The sequence below is a fragment of the Marmota flaviventris genome, chromosome 19 (assembly GCF_047511675.1).
Source record: "Marmota flaviventris isolate mMarFla1 chromosome 19, mMarFla1.hap1, whole genome shotgun sequence".
NCBI classification, from domain to species: domain Eukaryota; kingdom Metazoa; phylum Chordata; class Mammalia; order Rodentia; family Sciuridae; genus Marmota; species Marmota flaviventris.
Window position 1 is genome coordinate 7,809,502 of NC_092516.1, and position 14,225 is coordinate 7,823,726.

Genomic DNA, 14,225 nt, shown 5'->3' on the forward strand with positions numbered 1-14,225 from the left:
CCTCCTGTCCCAAAGAGAGGCCAGGGATGCTAGCCCACATACTCTAATCACCTATCACATTTGAGCCTGGCCAGCTGCAGAGGCAGCAGCTCTTGTGCTGGCCCAAGGGTCTAGGGACACTGTAGAACAGGTCCTCAGGGTACAGCACCCAGTCTTCCAGGTGTCTCCCTGCATAATAGGCACTGTAAGCCACAAAGCAACAGAGCCTGCCCTTGAGTAGGGACACACGCTGGGAGGGAACAGAGGGAGAGACACCCCTTAGATAGGCTGCTGTCTGCTTGCAGAGGCCATATGCCTCAAGGGAAAAGCTGAAGGGGTAGGCCCCACAAAGAGAACCTCCTGCTGAGGTGGTCCCTGAGGTGGCCAGACAAGGTGAGATTGTGGACGTGTAGAGGTGGGGCATGGTGCAGAGCCTGGGACAGAAAATGTGGATTTTAGCCATCTGTGCACAATGCTGATGTGACTGTCATTGCCTCAAGGCCAGACACAGAATGAGACTGGTGACTTGGCATGCTGTCATGCTGCCAGGGAGTTGGGAAGGTTCCTCTATTCTGTTTCGAACCCATCGGCATCAATGGACAAACACAGCAGAAGGGTCTGATATACCCTTCCATCTGCAGAAACCTCAGCCCAGCACTGGGGCCCATCCTCCAGGGCTTGGGAGTTGCAGGGATGAACACAGATGCAGGTGCCATGTTTCACCTGAACCCACCTTGCGGGGAAAGCACAGTACATCATTTGTGTGCAGAGTCCTATTACCTGCGGGGCCCAGGTGTAGGAGAGCAGCCTCTTGGCTGTTTCCTACCCGAGTGCATTGCCAGCCAGGTCCTGGGTGGCATTTTCCTGACACCAGACTCCTGTTTCCTGGGACTGGAGTCTTTGGTCACATATGGAATGTGACTTCATAAAAGAGCCTGACTTCACACACAGGCTGAAACTGCCTCTGCCCAGCCTATGGCCAGGTGTTGGTCCTGAGAAGCACTGGTCCCTCATTTCCCCAAGGGTGTTCACAGGATTGTTCTCTCTGGAGCTGGCAGTGAACACAGTTGCTGCCACCTGCATGTCCAGGAGCAAGGGCAGGTTTAGGGCACGTTGTCTCCAGCACTCGGCATTCCTAAGCACACAGTGCAGTAGGTGTTTGTGAAGAGAGGGCATTTTCCCAAAAGTTGGGAAGGATTTGGTTTCCCTCCATGATTAATTAAATCACTTATTTTTAAGTAGTCTTTAAATGGTTAATTTCCAGTGACGAGAAAGCAATAGGTCCAAAACCCAGAAACTTTTTTTTTCCCCCAGTACTGGAGATTGAGCCCAGGGACCCTCTACCTCTGAGTCACATCCCCAGGTCTTTTTTATTTTTTTGAGACAGCATCTCACTAAATTGCCCAGCAGGTTTTGAACTTGCCTCAGTCCCTTGAGTAGCTGTGCCACCATGCTAGAAGGCATGTTCTGATTATCCCAGCTATTGCCCTTGGTCTAGCTCCGTCCATCTTTTTCTGGGGCTGGGAAGAAGGACTGCAAGGCCTGGCTCCCTCCCACAAGGGCACCTAGAGGTTCTCAACTAGAGGGCAGCAAGACCCTGGAAGTCCTGTTGTACAGCCTCCACATCAGCTGCCTTTTGACTTCCCTGCTTGTTGAGGGGCTCCTGTCAACCCTCTAGGTCCATTCAGCCATCCAACTCTAGCTGGCAGTGTGAGACTGGGCATGGACAGTCAATGAGCCCAGGAGCAGGGTTCAAGTTAGGTATCCTCAGGGGACCCAGAGGCAGGCCAGAGGCTCCCTGGCTACTGTGAGGGCAACTCCCTGTGTTGCTGCTGTCTGTGGTCATTTCTTTCCCTCTGCAGCTCCCACATGTGCTGCTGTTCCTCTTGCTCTCAGAACAGCAGGGAGCATCAGGAAGAATAGAGAAGCTTCAGGGAGACAGGAATGCCACAGGCCCCCTAGCAGCCCATTGTCCTGACTCAGGACAAGTCCAGATGAAATTCTAAGAGCACAGGTCTTCCAGAAACTAGGACCATCTTAAGGCCAGCCCCATCCCTGGCCCCATCTGCTTCTCATTTTAGATGCCTGGGAGCTGATGAGGTGCAGATGTGGTTACTCACCACAGACTGGCTTGGACAACAGGAAATTCTCAAGACCTGGACACAGGACTGGGGGTTGGGGGGTGTTTACTTCTTTGAATTTATGTCAGATTCAAAAATCCCAGAACTCTGCACTGGAGTCGGCCATCCCCATCTTCAACAAGTTGTGTGCAGAGAATGTCAGGAATTTTGTGGGGGAAGTTTGCAGCCATCTCTTAGGGTCTAGGCTCTTGCAGCAAGTCTGTATTTGGCTGGGAAGGGACCCTGCCCTCCCCAAGGCTTGTGCACAATGACCTCAGCCCAGCAGGGAGGCCCTGTTCCGGCCTGCAAGGGGCCTTCCCAGCTGCTGTCTGCCTGGGTGGGTCTGACAACTTCAGCATGCACTTTTCAGAGTCCCCACTTGATAGAGACTGCTCCTGGGACCAGGGCAGTGTGAAACAGCCAGGCCTTTGTCATGGACAACTCTTTATGTCTCTGTCCTATCATAAGAGGCAGTGAGCACAGCCTGCCTGCCAAAGAGGAGGGGCCTTGGAGCAGACATCAGCTGACTCTGCCCACCCCACTACCTAGGCTCTGCTTGCTTAGATGGTTTTCCACTGATTAAAGACAGACAGGAGCCATTTGCTTTCCAATGACAAGGCAGAGGAAAGGGAGCTACCCTGGCGAGTAGAGGCAGCAAAGAACCATAGTTCACTCTGTCCAGGTATAAGGATGCTGGGCCTCAGGAAACAGTGAAGAGTAAACAGGATGTTTAAAAGGTCATTGATATAGGAAGATAAAGAAAGGCTTGTGTCTAAATAGCATCTTGCATTTGATGAAACAGGTCCATATACTTTACCCACTCAGTTTGTACAGCAGGCCTGGGAGGGCTCTTGTCCAGCCTGTATGTGAACACAGAAGTTCTGTACAACTTGTTAGAGCTGTGTTGTGACCAGGTACTTTGAGATTCTAGACTTGACCACTGTATCCCACATACTGTCCCTAGCTGGTATTTCTGGAACCTGTAATTGTCTTGGAGAGCTCTCATCCACCTGGTTGGTAGGTATCCCATAGGGCCTTGGGGTGGGGCCCTGAGAACCCCATAAAAGTTGACTTCGCCTGGGCCATTTAGAGACAACTGGTTTTTCTTTTTTGTGGTGCTGGGGATGGAACCCAGGGCCTCTCACATGCTAGGCAAGTGCTGTACCATTGAGCCACACCCCATCCCAAACACCTGGCTTGCACCTGTGGCGCATCCATTCATCACCTCAGGATGGAAAAGAAAGGCAAGGCAAGTGTCTTGTGTATGAAAGGGAAGGAGTTTGAATGGTAAGACATTTTGCCTGCTGTCCCTTGACAACCAGGTAGTACACAGCCTCTGACACCTGGTACAGAACTGGCTGCAGCAGCAGCTCCTACAGGGAGGAACCCTGGGCTCCAGCTACACTGTGCTGAGCAGGTATCTGTGGCATCTGCTGCCTCACAGGTGCTGTTAGCCATTTGGATTCTGAAGCAAAAGGGTTAGGGTAGCAAGGACACTTCCTGAGAAAGTAAAACCAAAGGTGCTGCCCAGCAACCTGGTCCTCCAGAGAGGCAGTACTTTGGAGCATCCCAGAAGTTGCTGACCAATGTATGACAAGTCCCAAGAGAATTAATCAAAGGATGAACCCAGTGTTGGGTAAAGGAAGGTGAACTTTTCCAGAAGTCCTGGATGAAAGGGCGGAAGAAGCCTTCCCCAGCACAGCACCATGGCTTTATGTTGCCACATCATTCAGTGCAGCTTTTAGTCAAGCCTTACCTCACACCCATTGGCTGCCAGGGACCTTGCTGCCAGCATACATAAGGCATGCCTGCCCTTCTGTCACTCGTTAATACATAGCTATTCAATCAACCAAAGTTCTACAGGCCCCGTGCAGAGCCAAGGCAGTATTCACTGGTTTGCAGGAAAGGGCTCCTGGGTGTGCAGAATCATAGCCACAGACCCCCACAGCAATGGCCATCCCAGTGGATAGACCCCTGTCCTGGGTGCACATGAGCTGACTCCACTGGTGCTTCCATCTTGAAAGCAGCTTTTACTCCATTTCTGTCCAAGTCAGGGATTCTGAGACCTAGTCACCCATTTGCCACAGAAGTGCCCACAGTGGGACCAGTCCTGACCAAACTACCCTCTCAAGAAGCCCCCCTTCCGTCCTTCCACCTGGGGCATGCCATAAGGGCCCAAAACATTCGATTTGCCAACCCTGAGTACCCTCCCTCACCAGGACAGCTGCCTTCCAAGTCTCTCTGTACGTGCTTCTGAGTCAGGCTGAAAGGGAACAGATCGGCTCTCATTGTGGTCAGGGCTGTATCTGGAGGGAGCAGCTGAAATGTGATAGGTGGACCTGGGGAGGATGCTACCACCCACATCTCCACGGGCTCCACAGCCCCCCTCCCTCCCGGGGTTCGCTGCATATACATGTCTGTATGTGCATGAGAGTACGTGTGTGCTTACATGTATGTGCATGTGTGCTGCCACGCTGCCATGGTCTTAGAATAGGAAGGCCTGCGTGTAGCAGACAATGCAGTAAGTGAACTTCTTCCCTTTGCCTTTCTTCTACTGAGTGTCCCAAATTTTCTGTGGACCTCTGTGTCTGAGATCTCAGGCCCAATTTCAGATCTGAAGACAGTCCAGGCAACATCATGGACAGGTCTGAATGGTTGAGGAAGGTTGAGGCTCACAGTGGACCACCCATATGAGGGACCATGAAGTGTCTGCCACCCAGACCTCTCATCTCACTTCCCCTGCCCAGCTGATGGGAGCTGGGGCGAAGCCATTGCTGCCCTTTCTCCCCACCAGGCTCTTGACGCTGGGAGGTGGTTTATGAGAGGCTGTGCCAGGTCTCCTGCTCTGTTGCAGCAGAAGGCTCTGTCTTAGACCCAACTTGGTATGTGCTTGTGACAAAGAAGAGCAGCGCTACCAAACCAGCAGCAGAGCTGTGAAGAAGTAGGAGATGGTGACCTACACAGAAGGACACCTGTTAATGGGGCCCTGTCCCCACCCCGCCCCCAAGACCTTTGGGATCAGGGATGTCACGCCATGCATGTCTGGCTGCCACCCCAGAAGCACCAGCCTTGGGGCTCAGGACACATCTCACCTTCCTTCTTTTTGGGCGATGGGCAGTAGAGCCTAGTCTGCAGTCTTGCTATGCGGAGCACATGCCTGAGAGCCATGCACGTTGACAGGCTGCTGAGCAAGGAAAGCTAGTAGGACCTTGTCTCCTCTGCCCACAGCGAGACTGTATGGGAGAACATGGCACGCATGTGTGTGAAGACCCAGCGGCTGGACGTCGCCAAGGTATGCCTGGGAAACATGGGCCATGCCCGTGGGGCCCGAGCATTGCGGGAGGCTGAGCAGGAGCCAGAGCTGGAGGCTAGAGTGGCCATGCTGGCCATACAACTGGGCATGCTGGTGAGTGAACCATAGTCCTCCTGGGATGGACAGGCAGACACCACCCTGGAAGGCAAACCAAGGAAGGCCACACACCTGAGCTGAGCCTGCAGTAAAGAGGGCAGAGGTTGCCCACACAGACCTTCCTCACTGGGGTTTGGACCCCAGGAGAACTGGGCAGGCTGACAGGCAGGGCAGAGGCCAGTTGCTAGATTTCTCTGGACCCTACATGGCAGATAGAGGGGAGGTGGTGGGTATACTTGTCGGGCCACATGTTCACAAATGGAAGCTAACCTCTGGTCTTTGCCTCCTCCCTATCTGCTCTCTGTCAGAGCTCATTACACACCAGCTCTCCCAGAGCAGCCAGAAGATGGCACCCCCAGACATAGGCTAGAGCCCTGCCATAGCATCAGATGACTTGCTGCACACATGGGCAGGAGGCAGGCTGCCCACCCACATGTCAGTAGTGGGGGATGACAGCACTGTGCCACAGGGCTTGCTCTTTTGCAGGAGTGCACAGGGGTTCCCCTGGGACATGGCAAGGGCAGGAGGGCAGTAGAGCCAGTTCTTCCCTTGGCAGTGCTCAGGTGGGCACAAGAAAGGTGCTGGGGGTGAGCAGTGCTTGTCTCATATATGTTAGCCCATGCCTTATGTCCACATGTGCAGTGTCCGTCCTCCCTTAGTGTGCGCTGCATCTTTCTCAGGAGCCTGTTGGTGGCAGCTGCCACCCTGTGCCCTCCCTGTGCAGTGAGCTCCACACAGGACATAGTGACCACCACCTTATCTCCTGGAACAGTCTCTCCGGGGTGCCAGACCATAGCAGTGATAGTGCTCTCTCTTCTCCAGGGGGAGGCCGAGCAGCTGTATAAGGAGTGCCAGCGCTACGATCTCCTGAACAGGCTCTACCAGGCCTCTGGCCAGTGGCAGAACGCCGTGGCTGTGGCTGAGCTGCACGACCGCATCCACCTGCGCACCACCTGCTACAACTACGCCAAGCACCTGGAGGCCAGCGCTGACCGCGGCCTGGCCCTCAGCTAGTGAGTGGGGCTGCCTGGGCCACAGCAGCTCTCAAAGGAAAGGCCTGCCTCCAGGTGGCTGGCACCCTCCTAGGGGGGACTGTCAAGGACAGCACAGGTCCCCTCTCAGTAGGAGAGCCCTAGAGACCCGGGCCACCTTCCTCACATGCTGGCCTCTATGTCCAAGGAAGATGATAAGACTGTGGTGTTAGCCACTGTGGCACGGTGGGGCTGGGGGTCTTCACTAGGACTCATGTCACCTCTGGGACTTGGCTGCAGAACAGCACTTCCCAGAGCAGGAGCTGTACTTAGATTCTCTTCCATAATGTGGAACTTATGTGAGGAGCCCTGAGCTATGACTGGCCTCTTGAATCCACACAGATTAGGACACTTCATTGTCCCTGAACACAGCACACAGGCCCCAGGGCTGCAGGCCAGGCACCACGCAGACCACTGCCCTGACCTGTCTCTGACATGGCCTCTGATCATGGGGCCAAGACCAAAGGGACCAAGGTCCTCCATCTCTCCCTCCATAGCTACGAGAAGTCTGACACCCACCGCTTCGAGGTTCCCAGGATGCTCTCTGAAGATCTGCAGTCCTTGGAGCTCTACATTAATAAGATGAAGGACAAGTCAGTGTCCCAGCGGGCAGCACTCAAGTCGTCCAGCAGAGTACTGCTTAGGGGCCCTTGCTTCTTGTGGGAGTATAGGAGTGTCCTCTTGGTTCCCAGTGCTAGTCCTGGGATACAAAGACCCCTTCTGCCCCGGGCCTCTCACTTCTGGTCTCCTGTGGAGACCTGTTTTTCCCTAGCTGGTCTGAGTGTGGCATGGGAAAATGGTCCTACTGGGGAGAACAGGACTTAACGGAAGCCCTGTGGCCCTGGGGGCTGCTCTGTAGGACGCTGTGGAGGTGGTGGGCCCAGTACTTGGAGAGCCAGGCAGAGATGGATGCTGCCCTGCGCTACTACGAACTGGCACAGGACTACTTCTCCCTGGTCCGCATCCACTGCTTCCAGGGCAACATCCAGAAGGTGAGTGTGTCCGGGGGGAGCTGGCCTGCTCAGGGAGTGTGAGACTACTGGGTTCTTTGGGTCTTTCTAGGCTGCCGAAATAGCCAATGAGACTGGAAACTGGGCAGCATCTTATCACCTCGCCCGGCAGTATGAGAGTCAGGAGGAGGTGAAGCAGGCGGTGCATTTCTACACGCGGGCACAGGCCTTCAACAATGCCATCCGCCTATGCAAGGTAACAGAGAGGGCAGCCTCTGGTGGCTTCTCCTGGGCAGAGGCCAGACAGTGCAGCATTGCCGTTTTCAAGGTTTTATTCTGGGTGTTTTAGCCCGGCGCGGTAGCTAAAACCACTGGGTGTTACCCCAGCAGCTCGGAGGCTGAGGCAGGAGGCTCACGAGTTCAAAGCCAGCCTCTACCAAAGGTGAGGTGCTAAGCAACTCAGTGATTCCCTGTCTCTAAATAAAATACAAACTAGGGCTGGGGATGTGGCTTAGTGGTCAAGTGCCCAAGTTCAATCCCGGGTATTCCAAAAAATGAAAAAAAAAAAAAAGTGTTTCAGTGGCAAGGGTGGAAAAAATCATGGTGCACACCCGTACCCTGCCACTGTTTTCCACATCCTCTTGGCTCTGCCTGGCTTCCTCCCATCTCGCTCCCTCTCTCTGATGTGGTGAAGCACTGAGTGGCTGCTGGGTGCTCTGGCATCCAGTACTCCTGAGCCAGTAGGGGGCGGGCTGAGTGTAGCCTCATGGACAGGCAGGTACCTACCTCATCAGAAGCTGTTGGACATTCTGCATCCATAAAAATGTCCCAGCCCAGGGGAGCTGGGGCTGTGGCTCAATGGTAGAGCACTCGCCTGGCACACACGAGGCACTGGGTTCAATCCTCAGCACCACATAAAAATAAAATAAAGGTATTGTATCCACCTACAACTAAAAATATGTATTTAAAAAAATGGGGGCTGGGGCTGAGGCTCAGCAGTAGTGCACTTGCTTAGCATGTGTAAGGCACTGGGTTCGATTCTCAGCACCAAATATAAATAAATAAATACAGGTCTATCAACAACTAAAAAACGAAACTAAAAAAATTTTTTGAATGTCCCAGCCCAGGGTCTCGCTTCTGGAAAGATCCCTCATGTCAAGTATCTTGCAGTGCTTTATAAAATGAAACACTGCAAGTCCTGGTACACAGACCCATTGAGGTATGGTGCTGGCTGAAAATCGTGATGGAGGGCTGGAAGTGCAACTGAGTACAGAGGCTTGCCTAGCATTTTATGAGGCTTTTATGGTGCTACCAAAAAAAAAAAGAAGGCATAAATCATAAGGCATAAATCACCTGGCAAAGCCAGACTGAATGGAGGCAGACACTCAACTGACCATATTCACAAACCTAAGTGGGTTTGAGCGTGCTGAACAGGAACTGCCCACTTAGCCCTGCCCCCACCCAATAGGAGAATGGCTTGGACGACCAGCTCATGAACTTGGCCCTGTTGAGCTCTCCGGAGGACATGATTGAGGCAGCTCGTTACTATGAGGAGAAGGGCAAGCAGATGGACAGGGCAGTCATGCTGTACCACAAGGTAAAGGGTCAACCCCAATTGGGGACCCACGGGACCTGAGGGGGAAGGTGACAGGCTCCTGCAGAGACCAGGGACACTTGTTTTTGCAGGGCTCCAGGAGACCCAGCTGGGTAAGGTTTGGGGTCCCCTGACCCTGAGCAGGCACTCAGAGCTCCACCACTGTCCACAGGCTGGCCACTTCTCCAAGGCCCTGGAGTTGGCCTTCACCACCCAGCAGTTTGCAGCTCTGCAGCTCATAGCAGAGGACCTGGATGAGAATTCAGACCCCGCCCTCCTGGCCCGATGCTCTGACTTCTGCATTGAACACAGGCAGTTTGAGAAAGCCGTGGAATTGCTGCTGGCTGCCAAGAAGGTGCAGGATTGGTGGGTGTGGGACCCTGCCCACCAGGTGCCCAAGCTTCAGGGAGGGAATAGCTCCACTCCCTCTTGGACTGTGGCTGCTCCCTGTGCTAGAGACAAAGGGCTCTGAGAACAAGAGGGCACCCTTGCCTTCAGGTCAGCCAGGGAGTCAGCACGCCTGTGTGTGTGTGCTCAGCATACCACATGGAATTGCACATCTTACCTTTCATTTATTTATTTTTTAAGATAGGGTCTTGCTATCTTGCCCAGGCTGGCCTCCAACTCAGGCCCTCCTGCCTGAGTAACTGGGACTACTGGTGTGCATCACCCACCCAGTTTAGTCATTCTTTAAGGGTACAGTGCCAGAGTGCTGAGTACATTCACGTAATTACCCAACCAATCTCCATAACATTCGTGTCTTGCTCCTTGAACAACTCCTCACTCCTGTCCAACACCTGGCAATCCCTCTTCCACTTTCTGTCTTTATGGTTTTGGCTCCTCCAGGAGCTTCAGATAAATGGAATCAAACAGTATTTGGTTTTCATATCTGGCTACTGTTGGCACAGCCTCTTGTCCTCTAGGTCCCAGTGCTAGGCAAGCACTCCTGAGCCACAGCCACAGCCCCTTCACTCATTTTTTTTTTTAATTTAACCTTTATTTATTTGTTTGTTGTTGTTTATTTTATGTGGTGCTGAGGATCGAACCCAGGGCCTTGCCCATCCTAGGAAAGCACTACCACTGAGCCACAACCCCAGCCCTTTCATTCATCTTTTTTAAGCAAAAAAAATTGCTCTCAATAGAAACCTGATGGGTACATAGAAAACTGTAAATTATCCAAAATTTTAGCCTGTTCATATTGAAAGCTCTTTCTTCCTGAAGCAAGAGTTAAATGTGCAGTTTTGTTTCTTGCTACTTAGCAACAAAAGAATTCTTGCCCAAGTGAAAAGGCACATGCCATTTTCTTGGTCAGAAAGACCTGATGAATCCATGTGGAGATCTTTCTTGAGGAAGTCTGCAAGCGCTGCAGCCCCAAGGGGGGGCCAGAGGGTTTCCTAACTACAGAAGTTGACTCTGCAAGCCTCACAGCGAAAACTTGGACAAGTCAAAATAACCAGTGAAATCTGGAAAATAAGACTAATAAGAGGCAATTGAAGCTTCCAGATTATAAAAGATACCACATGAGATCTAAAAGGATTGGGGTCTTGTACATGAACAAGCATCCAGATCAGGGGGAGTTTTAGAAAACCCAAAAACCAGCTGGGCATAGGACTTGGGAGGCTGAGAATCATTCAAGACTAACCTCAGCAACTTAGTAACACAGTCTCAAAAATAAAGATGGCCGGAGACTTAGCTCAGCACTTAAGTGCCCCTAAGTTCAGTCCCCAGTACCAAAAAAGAAGAAAGAATTATCCCTAACCCTGGGTTCAGCCCCCAGTACCAAGGAAAAAATAAATTATAGCTGGGCACAGTAGCACATGCCTGAGACCCCAGCAGCTCTGGGGATTGAGGAGGTAGGATCATGAGTTCAAAGCCAGCCTCATCAACTTAGTAAGGCCCCAAGCAACTCAGTGAGACCCTGTCTCTAAATAAAATATAAAGAAGGGCTGGGGGTGTGGCTCAGTGGTTAGGTGCCCCTGGGTTCAATCCCCAGTACCAAAAAAGAAAATAATTATTTCTTTTTCTCCCATATCAAATATTTCAATGAAACAGCATATTTTCAGAAAGCTCTAGAATGTTAATAGCATGAGAGAAAATAACATGAGTAAGCCTATGTCCTTTAGGTTGATGTGTTTGAAGTACCCTTGTCCCTTCCTCTTATCCCTCAGCTGCAGACAGTGGTCACTGTGGAGTCACAGGGCCTGGCTTCCTCTAAGAGTGATAGATGTGAGGGCCACCCAGGCCCTCGGGCCTCCTCAGCAGCTCCAGGTAACAGCCCCTTATTTCTTTGGCGCTCTCACAGTATCATGAGGCTCTGCAGCTGTGCCTAGAACAGAATATGATCATCACTGAAGAGATGGCTGAGAAGATGACTGTGTCCAAGGACTCTAAGGACCTGTCTGAGGAGTCCCGGCGTGAGCTGCTGGAGCAGATAGCCAACTGCTGCATGCGTCAGGGCAACTACCACCTGGCCACCAAGAAGTACACACAGGCCGGGAGCAAGCTGAAGGTGAGGCCAGCTGGGCCACTGCTGTGCCTTTGGCATGGTTCTCCATTCTCTGTTTTTTCCGAGCAGGGGATGAGCTTTTCTGGCCAGGGCTTTGAAGGAGTCCTTTGGGGACCATGATATGTAAGGCCTATTACCTGTCCCACGTCCAACACAAAGCTCATCCTCTGGTTAGCAGCGAACGGAAACCGCCTGCCCAGAGCGTTTTCAGGCCAGCCCCAATCACCCGAACCCTGGTCTTACTCTGCCTAGGCCATGAGAGCACTGCTCAAGTCTGGAGACACGGAGAAGATCGTGTTCTTTGCAGGCGTCTCCAGGCAGAAGGAAATCTACATCATGGCTGCCAACTACCTGCAGTCCCTGGACTGGCGGAAGGAGCCGGAGATCATGAAGAATATCATCAGCTTCTATACAAAGGGGCGGGCCCTGGACCTCCTAGCTGGCTTCTATGATGCCTGTGCCCAGGTACAGATCCTCCCGGGATCCCCACAGGTTTAGGGAGGGTTGGGGAGCCCCTGGTCCTGACACAGCTCCTCATGCAGGTGGAGATTGATGAGTACCAGAACTACGAGAAGGCCCACGGGGCACTGACTGAGGCCTACAAGTGCCTATCCAAGGCCAAGGCGAAGAGCCCCCTGGACCAGGAGACCAAGTTGGCCCAGCTGCAAAGCAAGATGGCATTGGTGAAGAGGTTCACCCAGGCCCGCAGGTGTGTCCCCACAGGAAATGGGGCAGGAAACACAGACAGTTGGCCCTGAACCCTCATGTGCCATGTGCTCTTGGTTTGTACCCCATGACTTTTTTTTTTTTTTAATACCAGTGATTGAACCCAGAGGCACTCAACCACTGAGCCACATCCCCAAGCCTTTTTATTTTTGAGACAGGGTTTTGCTAAGTTGTTGAGGCTGGCCTTGGATTTGCACTCCTCCTGCCTCAGCCTCCTAAGCCACTGGGATTCCAGGCATGCACCAGCACACCTAGCTGCAACCCATGACTTGCCTACCACCTTTACAGGGAGAGTTTTGACTGACTGCAAGAGATCAGACCAGACCAAGCTTTTGTTTCTGATAGATACTCTTAGAGGAGTTCCTCTGAGCTCCTCTAGGAGGCCCCCTCAGAGCTGGGCACTACCTTAGGAAGGCTGCTCCAAAAACCATCAGAGCTGGGCACAGTGGCCACGCCTGTAATCCCAGCAGCTTGGGAGGCTGAGGCAGGAGAATCAGCAACTTATTAAGACTAAGCACCCCATGGTTAAGTATCCTTGAGTTTAATCCCTAGACACACAGGTCTGGTCTGGTCAAGAAAAGGTGTGTCGAGGGAGCCCTGGTCAGGGAATGCAGCCACCCTGGTGGGGTTATGCTGAGGGAGGGGCTGTTGTGCTGCACAAGGTAGTCCCGTCATGTGGAGAGGAGGCCCAGGCAGGCAGCACATAGGGTCTAAGTATTTGGTGGATTGCCTTAGTTTTTATCTCTTGGTAGGTAATTGAACTTTTCAGACTCACTCTGCCACCATGTAAACAAACATCTGTATGTTGCCAGGGCTCAGCTTTTGCCCACACTATTAAACAATGCTGCACTAAGCAGACTCCTTGGAGGTTGCTGCCTGTGTGGCCTTATGATCTAGGTCTCCCAACCTGGGCTGCAGGGGTCAGGAGTGAAGGATGGGTAAGATGTAGTCTTAGCCACAGGACGGGGTATGTATGAATGAAGAGGAAATGAATGGGGGGTAGGAGTAGCCTGTTAGGGCTCAGCTGTCCATAGTGGCACACCAGGACAGTCAGCATGGCTGGAGGGATCCTGGACCCTAATGGCTGCAGAACCAGGTTACATCCTGCCAGGTCCCCTCCCTGGTCTCTGCCACAGATTCTGTGCTGGTCACATGTGCCAACCTGTGTTTAAGCCAGCCCTTCTGCCTTGGGCAAGGTGGCACATCCCTCGCCACCCCCCTTCCATGTGACACTAAGCAACCCCCACATCAGTTGTAGCCTAGAAGCTTCTGTCCCCTCTAGATTCTAGGGCAGCAAGAGGATTACAAGCCCCTGATCTTGGTGTCCAAGCATAGGACACCACACAACTTGTGAGCAGGGAGTGCTGAACGTATGAACAACTTAAGGAATTAATGAGCTTAATTCACAGAAATTACCTTCACAAAAAATTTGCCCCCACCATTCCCAGAGCTACCGCTATAGGACATATACTGAACTGCCCCCTGGCACACAGCAGATTCTGGGTTCAGGACTCAGGCATCCCCTTTCTCTGGGCAGGACTTACACAGAGGACCCCCAGGAGTCCATCAGGCAGTGCGAGCTGCTCCTGGAGGAGCCCGACCTAGACAGCACTGTCCGCATTGGGGACGTCTGCAGCTTCCTGGTGGAACACTACGTGCAGAGGGAGGAGTTCCAGATGGTGAGGCACCCAGGGCCTTGTGCACTTTAGGTACATACTCTACCACTGAGCACTGCCTCAGCTCACAAGATGAGAATTGTAACCCAGGGCCTTGCACATGCTGTGCAAGCATTCTACCACTAGGTAACATCCTCAGCCCTTCTATTTTTTGAGACTGGCCTTGAACTTGTGATCCTCCTGCCTCAGCCTTCCAAGTACTTGAATCAGAGGTGTGCATCATTGGGCCCAGCT

General features: G+C 52.6%; 1 protein-coding gene across 8 annotated transcripts in view; it reads left to right on the forward strand.

Moving 5' to 3' along the window:
* Ift140 (intraflagellar transport 140) overlaps positions 1-14,225 on the forward strand; it is a 74,863-nt gene that overhangs the window by 58,317 nt on the left and 2,321 nt on the right. For 3 of the 8 annotated variants that reach the window (XM_027940495.3, XM_027940497.3, XM_027940496.3), the window contains exons 19-29: positions 5,328-5,505; positions 6,331-6,521; positions 7,037-7,132; positions 7,399-7,531; positions 7,602-7,745; positions 8,958-9,086; positions 9,256-9,438; positions 11,386-11,592; positions 11,842-12,054; positions 12,132-12,298; positions 13,853-13,994. In XM_027940495.3, coding sequence (XP_027796296.2) covers positions 5,328-5,505; positions 6,331-6,521; positions 7,037-7,132; positions 7,399-7,531; positions 7,602-7,745; positions 8,958-9,086; positions 9,256-9,438; positions 11,386-11,592; positions 11,842-12,054; positions 12,132-12,298; positions 13,853-13,994 — 1,783 coding nt within the window. Of the gene's footprint in view, positions 1-5,327; positions 5,506-6,330; positions 6,522-7,036; positions 7,133-7,398; positions 7,532-7,601; positions 7,746-8,957; positions 9,087-9,255; positions 9,439-11,385; positions 11,593-11,841; positions 12,055-12,131; positions 12,372-13,852; positions 13,995-14,225 lie in introns of those variants that run through there. The other 5 variants (XM_027940501.2, XM_071605428.1, XM_027940500.3 and 2 more) reach the window with 5 other exon arrangements.